Source organism: Ranitomeya imitator, chromosome 4 (genome assembly GCF_032444005.1).
Source record: "Ranitomeya imitator isolate aRanImi1 chromosome 4, aRanImi1.pri, whole genome shotgun sequence".
NCBI lineage: Eukaryota > Metazoa > Chordata > Amphibia > Anura > Dendrobatidae > Ranitomeya > Ranitomeya imitator.
The window spans coordinates 20677834-20699488 of NC_091285.1; the positions used below are offsets into that span (position 1 = coordinate 20677834).

Here is a 21655-nt window from a genome sequence, read left to right on the forward strand (position 1 = left end):
GTTTTGCACTTGTGGCGAGTTTTGCAAGAGCCTAGTTTTTGCATGTGGCGAGTTCTGCGCGTGGCGAGTTTTGAGCGGCGACTTTTGTGTTTCGACTTTTATGTGGCGAGGTTGGTGTATGTGTGGTGAAATGTGTGCTGAGGGTAATATGTGTTCAAGCACGTGGTAGTGTGTGGCGCATTTTGTGTGTGTGTTCATATCCCCGTGTGTGGTGAGTATCCCATGTCGGGGCCCCACCTTAGCAACTGTACGGTATATACTCTTTGGCGCCATCGCTCTCACTCTTTAAGTCCCCCTTGTTCACATCTGGCAGCGGACAATTTGCCTCCAACACTTTTCCTTTCACTTTTTTCCCCATTATGTAAATAGGGGCAAAATTGTTTGGTGAATTGGAACGCGTGGGGTTAAAATTTCGCCTCATAACATAGCCTATGACGCTCTCGGGGTCCAGACGTGTGCAAAATTTTGTGGCTGTAGCTGCAACGGTGCAGATGCCAATCCCGGACATACATACATACACACACACACACACACATTCAGCTTTATATATTAGATTTTAACAAACTATATTCTATTTTTTAACACGCAATAATATATTAATAAAATTGTCTATATCATATTGTAAATAATTATATATATTTCATCCCCTCATATTGACTACTCGATAGAAACAGGGTTAGAAGGGAGCCCCAAGTGTAATCTGAATGGATACGCAGCAGGACTGGTATCCCATGACATACATAGGATAAGCCGTGTATTTCGTGAAGTAAAGGTACCGTCACACTCAGCAACTTTGCAACAAGAACAACAACAATCCGTGACGTTGCAGCGTCCTGGATAGCGATCTCGTTGTGTTTGACACGCAGCAGCGATCTGGATCCCGCTGTTATATCGCTGGTCGGAGCTAGAAGTCCAGAACTTTATTTGGTCGCTAGATCGGCGTGTATCGTCATGTTTGACATCAAAAGCAACGACGCCAGCAACGTTTTTACATGGAGCGTGAACGATAAGTGAGTCGCCGTTACGTCACTGGATCGCTCCTGCATCGTTCTGGAGTTGCTGTGTTTGACGTCTCTACAGCGACCTAAACAGCGACGCTCCAGCGATCTAGTTTAGGTCGGATCGTTGTCTATATCGCTGCAGCGTCGCTGAGTGTGACGGCACCTTAAGGTTGTCTTGAAGGCCTTAGTGGCAGGAAGGAACCAGCTAAGGGAAAGATGATAAAAAGAGGGGAAATGTTAAAGAAATGGTTAATTTCTGTTCCTTAAACTAAATAAAATACGAAGAAAATAGTCTTATGCAAGAATGACCTATGTTCCAGTTGGTTATCATCTGTCCATGTACAGACATTCTTATGGCCTGAGGTTTTACAAGTCCTAGTAATTGGTCAAGGACAAGTTGTTTCTAAGTTCTACAACCCAAAATGATATGGATTCAGCCCAATTCTTCATGAGAACTTCAACTTCTGAACCAGGTCACGCTGACATATGGAACGTTCCCTCACATTTCTCATGTGATTTATCTTGTGTCCCAAGATGTGTTTGACAAGCAATTGCATAACTCATGTTTCTGCCAATTTATTGTGTAATGCCCCAATTCGCTTTGATCCTGCATTATAAAAGATCACAGTATCCATGAATAAAGGGAGACTAGTCGGATAGACCAGGGGTCCCCAACTCCAGTCCTCAAGGCCCACCAACATGTCATGTTTTCAGGATTTCCTTAGTCTTGCCCAGGTAATAATTGCATCACCTGTGCAATGCAAAGGAAATCCTGAAAACATGACCTGTTGGTGGGCCTTGAGGACTGGAGTTGGGGACCCCTGGGATAGACAACACGTGTGTGTCTCTGCCTATTCTTCCTGTCTTAGGTACCTAAGCCATAGCAATATCTGAGCTTGGATCATAACAGAAGAAATCCCATCGCAGACCCTGGAAAGCTCACAGACAACACACGTGTTGGGTCAATATGGCTCAGAGGGGAAGTCCCAGAGTCTGTATTTATTATACTAAGTTGTTGAAACCTTGGACATATTTCGTAAGTGATTTTTTTTTCCTTAAGAGCCTAAGAACTGCACTGTAGTCACTTTTTTTTGTACACTCTCGTACAAAGGGCCACAAAAAAGTGGGCTAGAATACAGTCAGTCATAGCCCTCTCCAAGAAGATAAAGGCCCATTTCCCACTGAAGGCCACAACGAGCGTCAGGGACCAATGGCCTTCCCTAGTTGAAGCCCAAGGAGAGCTAATTTCGGTTGAGATACAACCTATCTCAATCTGCCGTTATTGGTTCAAATTAAAACAAAATAAAATGCATCGGAGCCATGAAAATAACACACAGCCGGTGTCTGTCCGTGTACAATTCCTATCTGGTTCTCAGATCCCCTGTCACAAGACTTTATTACGACCACATAGATAAAGAAAGTGGGAATGGCTTCTTACATTACCTACAAGAGAAGATATTTAAATTGGGAAAAACAAAATCGTAAATTATGGATTCTGTCAAAATTCCTTTCTCACTGGTTCTACTCGGCTTACTATACTTTCAGAGACAAAAATGAATGTTTAACATACGGTGGGGGAACCTCAGGCCCCCAGGGCCATTTACGGCCCTCGATTACCTTTTATCAGGCCCCCGGGCAGATTCTCAGGGACTGCATTCTTGGACAGGGAGCTGTATTTTGAGTGCCACCAGCTCATTAATTTCTTCTTGCTCTGTTAGCACACACATGAAGTGTTTACTACTGAACATTGAAGGTCATGCAATGAAAGATTACGTCCTGAAACCACTGCCAGAGTGAGGATGTACTGTGTGGGTGGAGTTTGTATGGCCCCCGAAAAACGGTATAAATATCCAAATGGCCCTTGGTAGAAAAAAGATTCCTCACCCCTGCGCTAAGGTGATTGATGATTCTTTGGGTGCTGGTATTACTCCCGGATATATGAACAATAACTCCTGGATACAGGAACATTTTTCCTTTTGTTCTTGATCAATGATTCAATGATGATAACCCTAGATTAGTTGTGTTAACATCTACCAAAGGTTAATGCATCGGTAAACATAGCAAACAATACACCTTTTAACAACAGAAACCTCTCTATCAGAGACAATGCCCTGTGTTATTGCTTTTATGAATAACACTTATAAAGCTAATACAAAATTATCACAGATTATATAGGTAGATTTAATAGTCTAAAATAATAATCATATATATTTGTACTGGAAAATGGGGGGAAAAAAATTGTGTATAATGGGAAAAAAATAACCCCATGCAAGTCCACCAAAATTTCTGAGGTTTTGTATTCACAGCATAAATTCAATGGAAAAAAAAACGTGCTGGTGGGGCCATTATTCTCTAGGTTAGTACTATCGCAGCAATATCAAAGTTGCTTGATTTTTTTTTTTTTAATAAGTCGTAAAAAATATATTTAATTAAACTCAGAAGTCTAGGTAAAAAAAAAACATTTTGCTTTTCAGAGACAAGTACAGTAATTATTTTTCTATCAATTGAGTGGTGAGGGCTTTTTTGTGTCAATACCTTATTTTATTATTATTTTAATAGATAACATGTTTTTGCTTTTTTAGTGAGTTTTTTCCTAATCTTCTTAGGAATTTACCCACGTAGGCTAATATGTTTTGTTTGACCACACTTTAGCCAACACGACAATGCCAATCATTCCGACACAAAATTTATTTATTTTTAATGGGAATATTGAAACTGAATAGAATTTTTATATTTTTTTTACTTTTTTAGTCACCTTAGCTGGCTTGAACCTGCTATCTTCTATATATCTTCTACTGTATATGGTAAAAACCTTCTGTAGCTGAGCTTAACATTGCATCTGGGGCTGACACAAGCTGGAGCGGGTGAGCGAGCATCAGCAACCCCCCAATTTAAACATGACTGTCAGAGATGGGCAGCATATAAATGGTTAACAGCCGGAAGGAGCGCTCCGCTCCAGATAATGCTGATGCACGCAGATTCCAGCTATGTAATGCCCAGCTCCTGAGCCCCCTCCATACACTGGCACCCCAGTACTGACGCAAGGGCAGACACTGACAGCTTGGGGCCCCTGTGCAATAAATGTGTCTGGGCCCCCCTCTTTTTCATTTTGTCTGATTTTTCTCATTATAGGTATATTTTTGAGTAAAATGTAAATTGTTCTATTATTCTATAAACTACTGACAACATGTCTCCGAAGTTCCAAGCAATAAATTTTGTATTTATTTTCAGAAAATGAGAAATGGTCAAAATAACCAAAAAATGCATTGCTTGTAGACCCCAAATAATGCAAAAAAAAAAAAAAAATTCCTAATCATTTAGAAACAACAATGCTAATGTTTTAACTCAGGAAGAGTTCAGAAATCAATATTTTGTGGAATAACCATGATTTTTAATCACAGCTTTCATGCGTCTTGGCAGCTTTCCACCAGTCTTTCACGCTGCTTTTAGGTGACCTTATGCCACTCCTGGTACAATAATGTCAGCAGTTCTTCTTTGTTTGATGGCTTGTGACTATCCATCTTCCTCCTGATTACATTACAGAGGTTTTCAATGGGGTTCAGGTCTGGAGATTGGGCGGCCATGACAGAGATTTGATGTGGTGGTTCTTCATCCACACCTTGATTGACCTAGCTGTGTGGTATGGCGCATTGTCCTGCTGGAAAAAACAGAGTTGGGGAACATTGCCTGAGCACAAGGAATCCACTGTTTTTCTAGGATAACCTTTTATGCGGCTTGATTCATACATCCTTCGCAAAGATTAACCTGCCCAATTCCAGCCTTGCTGAAGTATCCCCAGATCATCACCGATCCGCCACCAAATTTCACAGTGGGTGCAGACACTGTGGCTTGTACGCCTCTCCAGGTCTCCGTCTAACCATTAGAGGACCAGGTGTTGGGCAAAGCTGAAAATTAGACTCATCAGGGAAGATTACCTTACTCCAGTCCTCTATGGTCCAAACCTTATGGTCTTTGGCAAACTTCAGCCTGGCTCTCCTTTGCTTCTCATTGATAAAAGCTTTTTTCTACCTTTACATGACTTTAGTCCTGCCTCTAGGAGCCTGTTACGAGCTGTTCTTGCCGATCACTTCACCCCAGCTGCCATTTTCCATTCCTTTTGTAGCTTCTTTTCTAATGGAGGAGCTGATGGACTGGTTTTCTGGTCACCGGCTGCTCCATCTGCAGTCATTTTACATCTAACAAGGGAGAATAATGTAATAAAAGAGGGTGTGAATAAATACGTTATGTAAGGGACAGCACTGCACTTAATAGCAGAGGATGCTATATAATAAGGGATGACACCATATATAACTAGAGAGGACAGTACGCAATAAGGGGCGGCTCTATACATAATAAGTGAGTACACTATATACTAAGGGACTGTGCTATACATAATAAGTGAGTACACTATATACTAAGGGACTGTGCTATACATAATAAGTGAGTACACTATATACTAAGGGACTGTGTTATACACAATAAGTGAGTACACTATATACTAAGGGACTGTGCTATACATAATAAGGCTACGTCCCTGTATCTGTGTGCAGTGTTGGTGTGCTGCCCGCTTTTACAGGCGCATTGAGCATGTCCTATTCTGATCCTCAAAATCGGATCAGAAGAGAACATTCTCTGACCCTCACGGATCTCATTCTCAGATCTGTGATTTTCATGTATGTGTGAATGGACCTATAAAACTGTACGAGTCCATGTGCCATCCAATAAAAAAAGGCCTGGAAGCACATGGACATTTCATACAAATGTGATAATGTAGAATAAGGGATTTTACAGAAAACATCACTCCACATCACACAGTGCAGATACAGAATAATATCTACATCCAGGCACTTGCCTCTGATGTCTCGTCTGATTAGAGCCACTCTCTGCTGTTTCTTCTCCATCTGGTCAGACCTTCATGTCGACATCTCCCAGCCACAATTCGTCTTGTCAGGATGATCTTCGTAGCCCTGAAAACAACAAGGTCACATACATTGCAGCAGATTAAAATCTGCATAATGTCAATTTTTACATAGTATTTCTCCCGTACTAATGGGGAAAAATAAAGCATGGCAAAAAAGTGGGAAACTTTCTTCCTGCCATCACATTAGGATATGCAGCAGAATTTTCTCCTGCAAATCCTGAACGTGTGCACATAGCCTTAGTCCCTCTCCTGTGTCCCCATCATTCATTATATGTCCTTGCACCATAATGAATTTGGGGGTGGGAGAAGAAGCTATCAGGTATTGAGCATCCTCCACCACCTCCCAATTCATTACAAGTCCCTGACAGCGTCTTCTTCCATCTTTCAGTTCATTATAAAGAGTCCTATGCACCCGACTCCCTCATCTCTCAATCCCCAATAAACACACTATATACAGAGCTCCTATGTATAATGTCACTGGTGGGCACTGTTATAGGCTGGTTTCACATTTGCATTTTTTGCCGCATGCGTCTTTTCTATGCATGCGTTGTGTTGCAGAAATGCAACATGTAGTAATTTCTAGCTGCGTTTTTTTGCCGCAAAAAAACCTATTGCTGTCAATGTAAACGCATGCGTTTTTAAGCACATGCGTTTGCATGCGTTTTAATAGAAAAACACAAGAATACACACTAATAAGCCAACCCCAAACCCTAACCCTAGGGATCCTAACCCTAACCCTAAGGGATCCTAACCTTAAGGGTTAGGGTTAGGATCCCTTAGGGTTAGGCTTAGGGATAGGGTTAGGGTTAGGATCCCTTAGGGTTAGGGTTAGGATCCCTTAGGGTTAGGAATAGGGTTAGGATCCCTTAGGGTTAGGGTTTGGGTTAGGATCCCTTAGGGTTAGGGATAGGGTTAAGGTTAGGGTTAGGATCCCTAGGGTTAATAGGGATCCTAACCCTAACCATAGCTATTTCTGTTTAAAGTGGGTTTTCTTGTTGATTTTGATGATTGGCAGCTGTCAGACACTTCTCATCATGCGTTTTAAAAACGCAAACGCAGGAAAAAATGCATGTAAACGCGTCAAAACGCCGCGTTTGTATTAAAGCATGCAAAAACGCATGCGTCTAAAAAACGCGGCGTTTTAACGCGTTTACATGCGTTTTTTTCACCACATGCATTTGCGTTTAAAACGCTGCGTTTTTAAACGCAAATGTGAAACCAGCCTTACCTGTACACTGACACTATACATATAGCTCTGTTTTGTAACGGATTCAAATGATTATGATGAATAAGAAACGCTCACACGAGAATTGAGTAAAGAAAATTGAATTTACTTAATAAATGATATGAAATAAACAGTCACTAAAAGCAATAAAGTAAAATAAATACATGTGCATCAAAACGAGCATTATTCATACATTACAATGTAGAAGTCCCTGAGACTCTGTCTCTGTATGTCACATCTCTCTTCTCCCCTGTGTTTGTTCCTCCTCAAGTTTCAGCCTCTTCTTACACTGTATGTTAAAACTGTCTATTGAAACTAATCTAAAAGCTTTGATCTCTCATGGTATGTGTCCTGGAGACTTAACAGAATCTAGCTAACATACACTGTGTGCAGAATTATTAGGCAAGTTGTATTTGAGAGGATTATTTTTTATTATTGTTCAATAACTATGTTCTCAATCAACCCAAAAGACTCATAAATATCAAAGCTTAATATTTTTGGAAGCTGGAGTGGTGTTTTTTTTAGATTTGGCTATCTTAGGAGGATATCTGTTTGTGCAGGTAACTATTACTGTGCAGAATTATTAGACAACTTAATAAAAACCAAATATATTCCCATCTCACTTGTTTATTTTCACCAGATAAACCAATATAACTGCACAAATTTAGAAATAAACATTTCTGACATGCAAAAACAAAACCCCCCAAAATTAGTGACCAATATAGCCACCTTTCTTTATGATTACACTCGGCAGCCTCCATCCATAGATTCTGTCAGTTGCTTGATCTGTTTACAATGAACATTGCGTGCAGCGGCCACCACAGCCTCCAGACACTGTTCCGAGAGGTAGACTGTTTTCCCTCCCTGTAGATCTCACATTTTATGAGGGACCACAGGTTCTCTATGGGGTTCAGATCAGGTGAACAAGGGGGGCATGTCATTTTTCTTGTTTGAGACCTTTACTGGCCAGCCATGCTGTGGAGTAGTTGGAGGCATGTGATGGAGCATTGTCCTGCATGAAAATCATGTTTTTCTTGAACGATACCGACTTCTTCCTGTACCACTGCTTGAAAAAGTTGTCTTCCAGAAACTGGCAGTAGGTCTGGGAGTTGAGCTTCACTTCATCCTCAACCCGAAAAGGTCCCACAAGTTCATCTTTGATGATACCAGCCCATACCAGTCCCCACCTCCACCTTGCTGGCGTCTGAGTCGGAGTGGAGCTCTCTGCCCTTTACTGATCCAGCCTCTGGCCCATCCATCTGGCCCATCAAGAGTCACTCTCATTTCATCAGTCCATAAAACCTTTGAAAAGTCAGTCTTAAGATATTTCTTGGTCCAGTCTTGATGTTTTATCTTATGTTTCTTGTTCAGAGGTGGTCGTTTTTCAGCCTTCCTTACCTTGGCCACGTCCCTGAGTATCGCACACCTTGTGCTTTTTGTTACTCCAGTAACATTGCAGCTCTGAAATATCGCAAAACTGGTGGCAAATGGCATCTTGGAAGCTTCACGCTTGATTTTCCTCAATTCATGGGCAGTTATTTTACATCTTTTTTGCCCAACACGCTTCTTGCGACCCTGTTGGCTATTGGCCATGAATTGCTTGATTGTTCAGTGATCACGCTTCAAAAGTTTGTCAATTTCAAGACTGCTGCATCCCTCTGCAAGTCATCTCACAATTTTGGACTTCTCAGAGCCCGTCAAATCTCTCTTCTGACCCATTTTGCCAAAGGAAAGGAAGTTGCCTAATAATTAAGCACACCTTATATAGGGTTTTGATGTCATTAGACAACACCGCTCCTCATTACAGAGATGCACATCACCTGATTTACTTAATTGGTAGTTGGCTCTCAAGCCTGAACAGCTTGGAGTAGGACAACATGTATAAAAAGTATCATGTGATCAAAATACAACTTGCCTAATAATTCTGCACACAGTGTATAATTAAAATACACAGGATACCTTCTCCTGGGAAAGGTCTAATCAGGTGACTCTCATCTTTGTTTAGATAATAAGAACTAACTACATTCCTTTGTTGGATGGGTCATCTGGTTGACATATAAGCTTCAAATACCTTCTGCTACACTTTTTGAAAGTAAGGATATATATATATATATATATATATATATATATACTTACACATATATGTTATACCTGAATGAAATCATATCAATATATCAATAATTAGTATTAATTAATTGGAGTGTTGAAACCATTAAATATAACTCTTACTATACAAGCTACTGTGTAGAAATTCACTGGTGTTCCCTGTATTACCTGTACACTGACACTCCTGACACTATACACTTATACATTGTGTAGTATGTACAGAGCTCGTGTGTATAATGTCACCGGTGATAACTGTTAAAGAAATAGTTAAAATCTGTTTTGTCCTAAAATATGAGAAAATAAGCTTGGTCCCATATGTGGTTATGGTTATTTGGTTATCATCTGTGTCTACATGCGCATTCTTGTGGCCTGATGTTCTCTCCCATTTCCCCAAAACTGTTAGGGACAATTGTTTGTTCTGTTATTATTTTTTGATATGGAATGTTATAGGATGTCAGCCCAAATTCCTTGTTTATTTCAACTATTGTCCAGGGTCATCTCGACATATGGGAAATTCTCCCAGATTTCTACACATAATCCATCTTGTGTCCTAGGATGTGTTTGACAAGCAATTGTATAACTTATATTTCTGCCAAGATATTGTGTAACATCCCTATTTCCTTTGATCTAACCCCTATAAAAGATGAGCATATCCAAGAATAAATTAGACTATACAGACAGACAACTGCTTGTGTAAGTTTCTGTTTTACTCTTCATAGTTTGGGTACCTAAGACATAGTGAATACCTGAGGTTTGGAAAAGGAAGAGTTCCCGCAGCTAAGATCACTGTATTACCTGTACACTGACACTATATACTGTATACCATGTACAGAGCGCCTGTATATAATGGCACTTATGAATAATAATAATAAAAATAATAATAATATTAGTATTGTTAATTTTTTTTTTATTAATGATCGGTATTTTAGTATTCGGTCACTATGTGGTGGTAATATGTGATCTGGTCATGGTGTGGCAGTATTTGTCCCTTATATGTGGTGGTAATATATGGTCTGATCATGGTATGGCAGTATTTGTCCCTTGTATGTGTTGGTAATATATGTTCTAATCATAGTGTGGTGATATTTGTTCCTTGTATGTGGTGGTGATATGTGGTCTGGTCATGGTGTGGTGGTCTTTGCTCCTTGTATGTGGTGGTAATATATGGTCTGGTCATAGTGTGGTGGTATTTGTTTCCTTATATGTGGTATTATTCGGTAGCTATGTGGTGGTAATATATGATCCAGCCATGATGTGATGATATTTGTTCCTTGTATGTGCTATTATTTGGTCACTATGTGGTGGTAATATGTGGTCTGGCCATGTTGTGGTGGTATTTGTTCTTTGTATGTGGTATTATAGGTTATTATGTGGTGGTAATATGTGGTCTGGCCATGATGTGGTGGTATTTTTCCCATGTATGTGGTAGTATTAGGTCACTATGTGGTGGTAATATGGGGGCCAGCCATGGTGTGATGGAATTGTATGTAGCACATTCTCTTAAAGAAACATAAATAAAAATATACCTAAAACGAGTATTGGATATTTGAACAAATGTTTGATAGGTTAGAATAAAGTAGGACCCAGCCAAAAGAGTCTACCTAGTTCTGGTGGCACTTAAAAAAAATCTTTTGGCCTAAACAAAAGCTGATGGCTATGTATGTGATCTGGTGTTAGATGAGAACTGATAACGTGTGATTGGTGTGGACGTGATGCAGAAGTGGAGCTTTTCAGTGGGCGCTGGGACTGTGGAAGGTTCGCGGGTTGGAGGCGGAGCTAGGGTGGAGCCTGGGAGGAGTCTCAAGGGGGTCTGAACATGTTGCTGGTCCGGGGCCCTGAAATTCCTGGTGGCAGCCCTAGGTAAGAGTCACAAGCCAAAGAGTGGGCAGGATCCACAGAGATCGGAGGAACCCCAGAGAGAGGGAAGGAGTCACAGAGAGGAGAGAAGTCACAAAATAAAAGTTGCAACAGAGAGGATGAAGAGATAGGAGAGGACTGGAGTCACAAAAAGAAAGAAGGAGCCAAAATTGGGGAGAAGCCATGGAGAGAGAGGGTAGGAGTCACAGAAAGAGGGGAGGGACCACTGAGAATGGAGAGGATTCACAAAAAGAGGCGATGAGCTACAGTGAGGGTGGGAGAGGGCTTGGCCTAAGCATTTCTATGAAGCCTGGGCGACTCTGTGACTCAGTCATAGCTCCACGGCTGCAGTCATTTCCTGGACTCCGCTCACAGAGCATGGCACCGTGATAGGACAAGTAGAGATCTCACAGAGATATTTTCTTAAATACACAACAACAAAAAATATACATTTTTATGCCTTTGATGTAAATTATATTGCATTGAAAAATGAACTTGATCCAAGCAAATTAGATGAACAAAACCTTAACAACCTCCTCCGCCATGTAAAGCAGCTGGACGGCCGCCGCTCAGAACCTTTTTGTTCTCTTATGGTAAATCCCATCATCTGCATGATTTAAGAAAGGATGAGCCGCAACTCCCCTCGGGAAAGGCAAATTCACCTGCGCCCCGTCATTGTTGTGCTCGGTTGCTAGGAAACAATTCTTTCTCTTTTTCATCGTTGCTTCAATTGTCAGCAGACAGCAATCATTTAAAGAGACAGTACACCTAAAATCTAAAAGATGCGTGGGTTTATGTGTTCTGTCGTTCCCAGTTATCAGCCACCACCGACTTATGAGAGGAGGGAGAAACGCACCAGACATATGCACCAATCCTACTACACCACATATCCATATTACTAACAAAAATGAATAGATTTTCATCTTGATGATTTGCCAGCCTTCAATGGCAGCACCAAAAATATTGTAATAAGGGTGTGTAATAAGGGTGCTTAGATTTTTCACCATTTACAACTATATATGAAATAACTGCAACCTTATTCATTTCAATGTAATTCCGCATTTCTCCTGTGGGGGTGCTGTTGGCAGACTTTCGTTCCCAGAAAGCCGATCCTTCTGATCTAATCACTGGGTGAATGGTATAGATATTCCCAGCATCCTACAGCAGTAACTTCTAGTCTTTCAATAGTATCGTCGACCCCTAAATGCCCTATGTAAAATATGGTTTGACTGGAAGGGACTGTAATTTCTAAACCCCCTGTATAAATCCATCTGCCTTTGAACACTTTTTAATTTGGCGCTGTCTACCTCCATTGTGAATTCTTTCTCATTTGTACAGAGGATGTGAAAAATGACAATAGTCATCCTAATATTGTCACGCTACTATATACATTCCATGAGTTCAGATCACCATCAATAATGCGGGGGCCATTCCTGACTTGGCTTTCATTTTCTTCTATGTGGCAATGTAAAGAATGGGAGCTCTGGCTGAAGGGGACCGCAGTAGGGGCTGACTTTGGGATTGCCAAACTTCCTCATGGAGATAGAAAGTAGAAAGTATTTGTGAAGTGCAAAGACAAAGAAAGAAATATCTGGGATTCTAATTATCTAAAAAAATATAAATCTGAAAATTGTGACGATACATTCAGCCCCCTGTAGTCAGATATCCCTAAATAAAATCCTGAGTGACCAGTTGACTCCAGAAGTCACATAATTAGTAAATAATGTGTATAGTTTATTCTTAGAATAACTACAACTGTTCTGTGAAGGCTTCAGAGGTTTGTTTAGGATCAAACAGCATCATGAAAATCAAGGAACACACCGGACAGGTCAGGGATAAAGTTGTGGAGAAAAGTAATGCAGGGTTACATTATAAAAAGAAAAATAGCCCAAGCTCTGAACATCTCATGGAGCACTGATCCATTTATCATCCAAAAAAAATGGAAGGAGTATGGCATAACTTCAAACTTACCAAGACATGGACGTTCACCTAAACTGACATCCCAGGCAAGTAAAGCACTAATTAGAGAAGCAGCCAAGAGGCCTTTGGTCACTCTGGAGGAGCTTCAGAGATTCACAGCTCAGGTGGGAGAATCTGTCCACAGGACAACTATTAGTTCTATGCTCCACAAAACATTTATGGAAAAGTGGCAAGAAGAAACATATTTTTGAATGCAAGGCATAAGAAGTGTTGTTTGCAGTTTGCAAAAAGCCATGTAGGGGATACTGCTAGCATGTAGAAGAAGGGGCTCTGGTCAGATGAGACCAAAGTAAACATTTCTGGGCTAAATGCAAAACACTGTGTGGTGGAAAATTAACATTGTACATCACCCTGAAAACACCATCCCCACCATCAAACATGGTGGAGGCAGAATAATGCTGTGGGGAGACTTTCCTTCAACAGGGACAGGGAAGCTGGTCAGAGTTGATGGGAAGATGGATGGCAACCCTGAAGGAAAACCTATTAGAGGCTGCAAAAGGGTTAGGTTCATAGGTTCACTTTCCAGCAGGACCCTAAACATACTGCCAGAACAACCATGGATGGTTTGGGTTAAAAACATATTCATGTGTGTGAATGGCCTAGTCACAGTGCAGACCCAAATCCCATTGAGAACCTGCTGCAAGACTTGAAAATTGCTGTTCCCAGACACCTCCATCCAATCTCACTGAGCGAGGGTGCAAAGAAGAAGGGGCACAATGTCACCTCTAGATGTGCAAATCTGGTAGAGACAGACCTGAAAAGACTTGCAGCGAAAGGTGGTCCTAGAAAGTATGTACTCAGTATTGGTCACAATTTTTAGATTTATATTTTGAAAATATTAAGAAAACCCATGTATTATTTCCTTTACACTTCACAAATATTTGCTACTTTGTGTTGGTATGTCACGTAAAATGCATTTAAATTTTATGAGAAAATATGAAAAAGTTCTCAGGGTATGAATACTTTTTCAAGACACTGGAGATAGGTAGATTGTCACAGATAACAGCAGGGGGTATCGTGCATACCCATCCCTGCCCCCAGTGTGCCAGGGGTCACAAGCGTGCTGCCTCCAATCATCAGGACAATTATGCAATTGACTGACGAGTGATTGATGAGGCCGCGGCTGCTTCCACTACTAGGCCGGTTATCGGTGAACTCACAGTGAGCGTATGATATATACACCTCCGATTCCAGCACATGAAACATATATAGAGAGAGAGAGAGAAAAAAGAGAAAAAAATATCGTATAATGTGCACCATAGTCCTCCATATAGTATAATGTGCACCACAATCCTCCATATAGTATAATGTGCACCACAGTCCTCCATATAGTATAATATGCACCACAGTCCTCCATATTGTATAATGAACATCCCATAGTCCTCCATATAATATAATGTGCCCCACAGTCCTCCATATAGTATAGTGTGCACCACAGTCCTCCATATAGTATAGTGTGCACCACAGTCCTCCGTATAGTATAATGTGCACCACAGTCCTCCATATAGTATAGTGTGCACCACAGTCCTCCATATAGTATAATATGCACCACAGTCCTCCATATTGTATAATGAACATCCCATAGTCCTCCATATAATATAATGTGCCCCATAGTCCTCCATATAATATAATGTGCCCCATAGTATAATACACTCCTCATAGTCCTCCATACAGTAGGTACGCAAAATATTCAGACCCTTTTACATGTTTGTCCCTACGTTACGACAACAAAAATATATCTCCCATAAACATTGGATCAATGCAAACCAGAAAGTCTGACACCAGTGCTTTGAACAGAGAAAGCGTACTTCTCCGCCTCTGAATCTACGAATCCTAGGCTTAGTGTCTGGTTCTCAGAGCAGGCCTCTGCTGTAACTAGCTGGTCACTGCCGGAGGTCCAAATTCAATGGAGGGTGAATTGTCAGCTCTCTCACACTTTCCCAGTTATAATTGGTATCTCACTTCCTCAGGTATAACTAATTCCATATGTTCTATGTGAAGGTGATATGTCCCCTCCCCGGAAATATCTTTATGGATTTTACAATTTTTGTCTGTGACATAGATAGAAGCAAGATAATATAACTATCCATAGAATATATATTTGAGAAAGAAATATAGGTTGATACATGATAGATTATATATAGAGAAAAGTATTGAGACACACGTCTTAGTCAGAGAATTCAGGTTTCTCACTCAGCCCCACTGTCCCTAGTGTATAACATCCAGCCCCTTGCCCCTGGTGTATAACATTCGACCCTGGTGTATAACATCCAGCCCCTTGCCCCTGGTGTATAACATTCGGCCCTGGTGTATAACATCCAGCCCCTTGCCCCTGGTGTATAACATTCGACCCTGGTGTATAACATCCAGCCCCTTGCCCCTGGTGTATAACATTCGGCCCTGGTGTATAACATCCAGCCCCTTGCCCCTGGTGTATAACATTCGACCCTGGTGTATAACATCCAGCCCCTTGCCTCTGGTGTATAACATTCGACCCTGGTGTATAACATCCAGCCCCTTGCCCCTGGTGTATAACATTCGGCCCTGGTGTATAACATCCAGCCCCTTGCCCCTGGTGTATAACATCCAGCCCCTTGGGTGGAGGACAGTTGGATTTATGTAAATCCAAAATAGTTCAGTGGGCGCAAGGTTATAACTACAGAATTTATTAGAGACCCGTGTGCTTGTGCCTTCTACTACTGAATGGAACAATCCTGTAGTGTGGGGAAAGATATCTGGGTAATTGTACAAAGAATTAAAGTGACTGTGTTTAATGCTGATGATTATTGTGCTTCAGATACACTGGAAAGACTTTTCAACTCAGTAGCAGATGAACATTCCAAAATATCAGTCTCTGAATCCAGTTCAAAGACTGACACCACTGAGGGACGGCTCGGATTGACTCAGTGGGCACACCAGAAACATGGCACCTGGGAGAAAAAGCTACTTACCAATGGGCACAGACCAGAGGGGTGCCCATCAGGTTAGATTTGCTAAAGTATTTGGATTCTTACATCCTACCAATGATGGTGTAAAAAAAAAATCTGCGGGACAAAGGTCCTCCAGAACATGCAGACAGGTGTTATCTCAGAGAATAATATATATTTTCCCTTTAGATCAAAACCTGGAAATGGTGCATCGTTGCAGCCACTGTGTGCGTGGTCCTTTCAAGTTCAGTCACCCAAGAGATCTTCAGACCGAACCCCAAGAGACCAACCATGGAAAGTGGAGCTTAATGAAGACCAAACAGAATCTATGGATGTACTTGGCTCAGCTGATGAACACTAGCCATTTTTATATGACAAAGACTACTACTGCTACAAATATATTAGAAACGTGTCTGGTGGCAGTACGGACCCCTTTACAGTTATGGACAAAGCTGTATTAACTCAAGATGAAGACATAGAAGAAGATGTGACTTAAAACTTCACATATAATAGTAATCTTGCTATAATTTGTGCATGCATTGCTTTGTGCTGTTGTATACAGTGCACACTTCCATTATTATCCACTAAAACCATCCCCTTAGGATATGATACCTTGTATAAATAATGTTTGGCTCAAAATAGCCAAGGGTGGGTTGTAATGTGAATATAAAAATGGCTATTTTGAGTCCATTTTGAAATATACTGAACGCATACAGACTATTACAGAGCAGCATTTCTTGTAATACATTTACAGACAGACAATGCTCATTGTGACACAATCTTGAGAGCTGTTTATTTATTGTCTGAAGACCTTTCAGTTTACAAGCAGTTCTATGTTTCTGTTTGTTATTGTAAAACAGTAAGGTTTATTTAACCTCTGTCTGAGGTGGGTTTATCTTACCCTTGTGGGCTTTTATGTATCTATGGGTTTATGACCCATTGTCTGATGTATGACTGATATCTTGGTCTCATTCTATCTTGAAAGCGGCCACTTGAAGGGCAGGGTGAAACCAAATGAAACATGGTGCAAATCACTACATAAGGCCAGAGAAACATGACTAAGACACAAGCATAAACTGGTGAACCTGTACTTACCTATGTACAGTGATACCTGCATAATTGGGGACGCCCGTGCAATGTTGAGAATTTTCCAGGGGTTCTCTGTCTTGGTGTTGCTTCTCTGATTTTCCAGACAGATGATGTTTAAAAGCTCCTTGGTGACGGATGATGTGAGTATATGTACTTAATTATTTAATCCTTATATGTTCTTAATCATTATATGTATTTAATCCTTATACTGTGTGTACTTTGTATCTTAAAATATACAAATGTATATGCAATCATACTATCCAATCATATTATTCCTTTAATTTTGTACTTTGAAATAAAATTGCGTTATATCGCAAGTAGTAGCCTTCTTTAAAGCCGTATCTGAACCTTAGTGTTAAAAACTTGGCAATACACTTGTCCAGCTTGCTATCATGATTTTGTCTTGCTAGCTGGAAGCTCTGGGATGCAGAGTGGCACCTCCGCACCGTGAGTCGGTGCGGGGTCTTTTTGCACACTCTGCGTGGTCTTTTTGTAGTTTTTGTGCTGACCGCAAAGATACCTTTCCTATCCTCAGTCTGTTTAGTAAGTCTGGCCTCCTTTGCTGAAACCTGTTTCATTTCTGTGTTTGTGACTTTCATCTTAAGTCACAGTCAATATATGTGGGGGGCTGCCTTTTCCTTTGGGGAATTTATACTTTATAGGACCGGTTTGACGTTCCCTTGTGAAGGCTTCTTCTTGGTATTAACCACGGGGCATTGTCAGATTCCAAGAATGGCGAGGAAGTGATCCATTTTGTACTGTAAGTGAAATTAGCCATCACATATCATGTCGAAGTGTCTGCAGGAACCCTCTTAAGGTGTTTGCATGACATTGGGCTACGAGCCAGACGTCCAGCTACAGGTGTCTATTGATCTCCCAAAGGCTCACATGGATGGCAATGGAGGCTGGAATGGTTGTCTGTCCTCTTCAGTCATGAGTCTCGTTTTTGTCTTGGATGATATTTCGGAGATTGGTCTGGAGACCATATAGGTGACACTGTAATGGAAATTTGGGTTGGATAAATCTATCCCGTGTGTGCTGCGGCCGTTCCCAATAAGACTGAGTATTTTGAGCGCTCTAGAATGAGACTGCACAACATTGTGACAATAACATTCCATCAATACTGATCATTTATTGTACATACATAGTTTTATAATTGCATATAGAAAGGAGTGGTTAGGGGTGGTTAGTTAATTGCCATATTGTCTAGCTCCTCTGTTATTGGTTATCTAAATATATATGGAATATTGTGATTAATGCACATATGAATGCTGATTAAGCAACTAAGATGTAGCTCTCGGCATTTAGGACAAAGTTGAGACATCTGATCAGCACTTAATACATCTGGCACTGTTGATCCGCCATTTCAGCAAGATTCAGCGATATTCTAGACATTACTTCAGGACATCTGGCCTAAGTTCCTGTTTTTGCTTGGAAAGCCCCATACAGTTTGTCTGGCTTATATCAGTTTATGTCAGCCATTTTAAGCCATTGATTATAATGTATATAGATATATTTGCGTTTATATGAGTATATATGATTATAGAGGAGTATACATGCAAGTGAGATCTACATGATATAAATATTTCTATCACAACACCATGAAGAAGCCTTCATGAGGGAGCTTAAAAGTCTCTCAGCAGCCATTTTTCAACACGACAACACCAGGCCGCATGTTGGTTGCGCGACTGAGCATCCAGCGTGGCCTAAACGTACTACCATGACCTGCAGCGTCTCCGGACTTGTCTCCCATGGAGCACATCTGGGACCTCATTGGTCGACGATTACACAGAAGCTGCCAGCAGCAGATCTTGATGATTCGCCCTAGTTCAACAACCATTAATTACCTCAGTGATAGCAGCCAAGGCTCTAAGTAAGTGCGGGGATTCCTGCACGCGGCGCTCATACTCCAGACTGAATAAATCGAGACGTTTTGAAAATTTCGTCTCCATTTTGTTTTTTACATCGTTAACGTCTATCCATCACGTGATTTCCAGAACTCCTCGCTTTTTCGATCTTGGTGTTGCAATTTCAATGTTGAGGAGCGGAAATATGAGATGATGGATGGATGGATAAATTATATAGACTTCATCCATCTGTCTCCATCTCCGGAGGGTTACGGACTACCGCGAATATCTGAGTGTTCCCACATTGTGACGTTGCTCCGCCAATACGATTAACCTGACACTTAGTGCTCCTTACTGGCATTGAGCATCCTTTCTCCCCCCATGACCCAACGTGTTCGCTCCCGGGGCTGGCGCTGTAGATGCCAGTTCCTGGCAGACTGCATCATTTCGCAGCCTGCAGAGGGGGGGTAGCAGGTGGAAAGTTCAGACTGCAGAAGAGATGGCGCTGCCTCCTGCTTCCATCCCTGGCTGTGAATAAGCAGAAAAGCCGGGGCTCTGTATATACAGGCAGGGGCTGCTCTGGGCATGGGGGGCCAGGCTTCTGCGCCTGTGCTTGGCATGATGCTGCAGATCTGATACCCACAGAGCAGCCTCCAGCTCCATCTCTGCTCATCCCCCTTCCTCTCTCTTCTCTCCCCTCCCCACCCATCTGTCCATCCAGTCTGACTCCCAACACAAGGGACTATGGCTGCTGAGGAGGTGCTGCAGACTGTGGAGGATTACAAAGCTGAGATTGAGAGACTGACCAAGGAGCTGAGTGAGACCACCCAGGAGAAGATCCAGGCTGCAGAGTATGGGCTGGTGGTGCTGGAGGAGAAGCTGTCTCTGAAGCAGCAGTATGATGAGCTGGAGGCTGAGTATGACACCCTGAAGCAGGAGCTGGAGCAACTCAAGGAGGTGGGTGTCAGACCCTGGGGTGGGGGGCACTGAGCCAGGCACGGCCTGCCTGCACCCATGACTGATGTGCCCACACATGTGCCAGAGGTGAGGCTGGCACAGGAGCAGTGCAGGTGTGGGCAGCTCCCTAACATAACCCTGCCCTCCCTCCCATTGACTTCCATTGTCAGCAGCTGCTCCAGCAAGTTCAGGGTTACCAGTGTCAGGTGATCTTTATAAATAAAGTTCTGTTTGGTTTGAACGGATTGTAGAGGAAAAGTAGTCACCGACTGCTGGTGTGAGGGATGTGTCTGTGTGATGGAGGAATATGAGATAGATAGATAGATAGATAGATAGATAGATAGATAGATAGATAGATAGATAGATAGATAGATAGATAGATAGATAAATGGATAAAGATGATTGATAGATAGATGATAGATAGATAGATACATTGATTGATAAATGGATAATATATGATAGATAATAGATAGATAGATAGATAGATAGATAGATAGATAGATAGATAGATAGATGGATAGATAGATAGATAGATAGATACATAATAGATAGATAGATAGATAGATAGATGGATAGATGGATAGATAGATAGATAGATAGATAGATAGATACATAATAGATAGATAATAGATTGATTGATAAATGGATAATATATGATAGATAGATAATAGATAGATAATAGATGATAGATAGATAGATAGATAATAGGTAGATAATAGATAGATAATAGATGATAAATAATAGATAGATAATAGATAGATAATAGATAGATAGATAATAGATAGATAGATAATAGATGATAGATAATAGATAGATAGATAGATAATTATGTGCAATTATTTAAAGCTTATTTAACAGTGACATCACTTTCTCTTCTTTAACTTTTCCTCTATGTTAATAATAAGGAACAATGTGTGTCAGCTATATTCTATCTATCATCTTTCTATTTCTGTTCATTTCTCTTTCCTCTCTTCCTTCTTTTTCCTAATCTATCTAGTATTGATCGATGTCTTTCTCAAATTTCAAGTTTTTCTCTGTGTATTCTATTTATTTCTTTATTTCTATAGATTTATCCATCAATTAAGCTTCTATCTATCTATCTATCTATCTATCTATCTATCTATCTATCTATTATCTGTTTATCTATCTATTATCTATCTATTATCTTTCTATCACCTATCTATTATCTATTATCTTTCTATCACCTATCTATTATCTATCTATCTATTATCTATCTATTATCTATCTATTATCTATCTATTATCTATCTCTATTATCTATTATCTATCTATCACCTATCTATTATCTATCTATTATCTAAATCTATTATCTATCTATCTATCTATCTATCTATCTATCTATCTATCTATCTATCTATCTATTTATCTATCTATCCGTCTGTCTGTCTCAGAGTTAATCCCAGGCCTTCCTGTTGTGTGACATTATGTCTATGACATTATTCCATGGCACAAGTCTGGGACAATGACAAGTAGCAGAGTACCAGGCGGAAGAATGTGTATCCGCAGGCCGGGCCTCTCTGCTATTTGCAGTGTCAGCTCCTGCTCTACGTTACTGCGGCCAGGACGGTCTTCTCCATACATCCTTTTCTCCTTCTCATCCTTCAGATGATGCTTTCTTGGTGAGAGATGCTAGGACTAATATTTTGGGTTTGGACCAGTTTAGGCCTGGTATATAAATATTTCTGATATTTCAGACTCGATACCATACAGTCTCATTCCCTACTT

At 40.8% G+C, this 21655-nt stretch overlaps 1 protein-coding gene across 4 annotated transcripts in view; it reads left to right on the forward strand.

Moving 5' to 3' along the window:
* Positions 1-19409: 19409 nt before the first annotated feature.
* Positions 19410-21655, forward strand: part of BICD1 (BICD cargo adaptor 1) — a 201855-nt gene continuing 199609 nt past the window's right edge. For 2 of the 4 annotated variants that reach the window (XM_069763295.1, XM_069763293.1), the window contains exon 1: positions 19674-19910. In XM_069763295.1, coding sequence (XP_069619396.1) covers positions 19698-19910 — 213 coding nt within the window. In that variant the 5' untranslated portion in view covers positions 19674-19697. Of the gene's footprint in view, positions 19911-21655 lie in introns of all 4 variants that reach the window. The other 2 variants (XM_069763294.1, XM_069763292.1) reach the window with 2 other exon arrangements.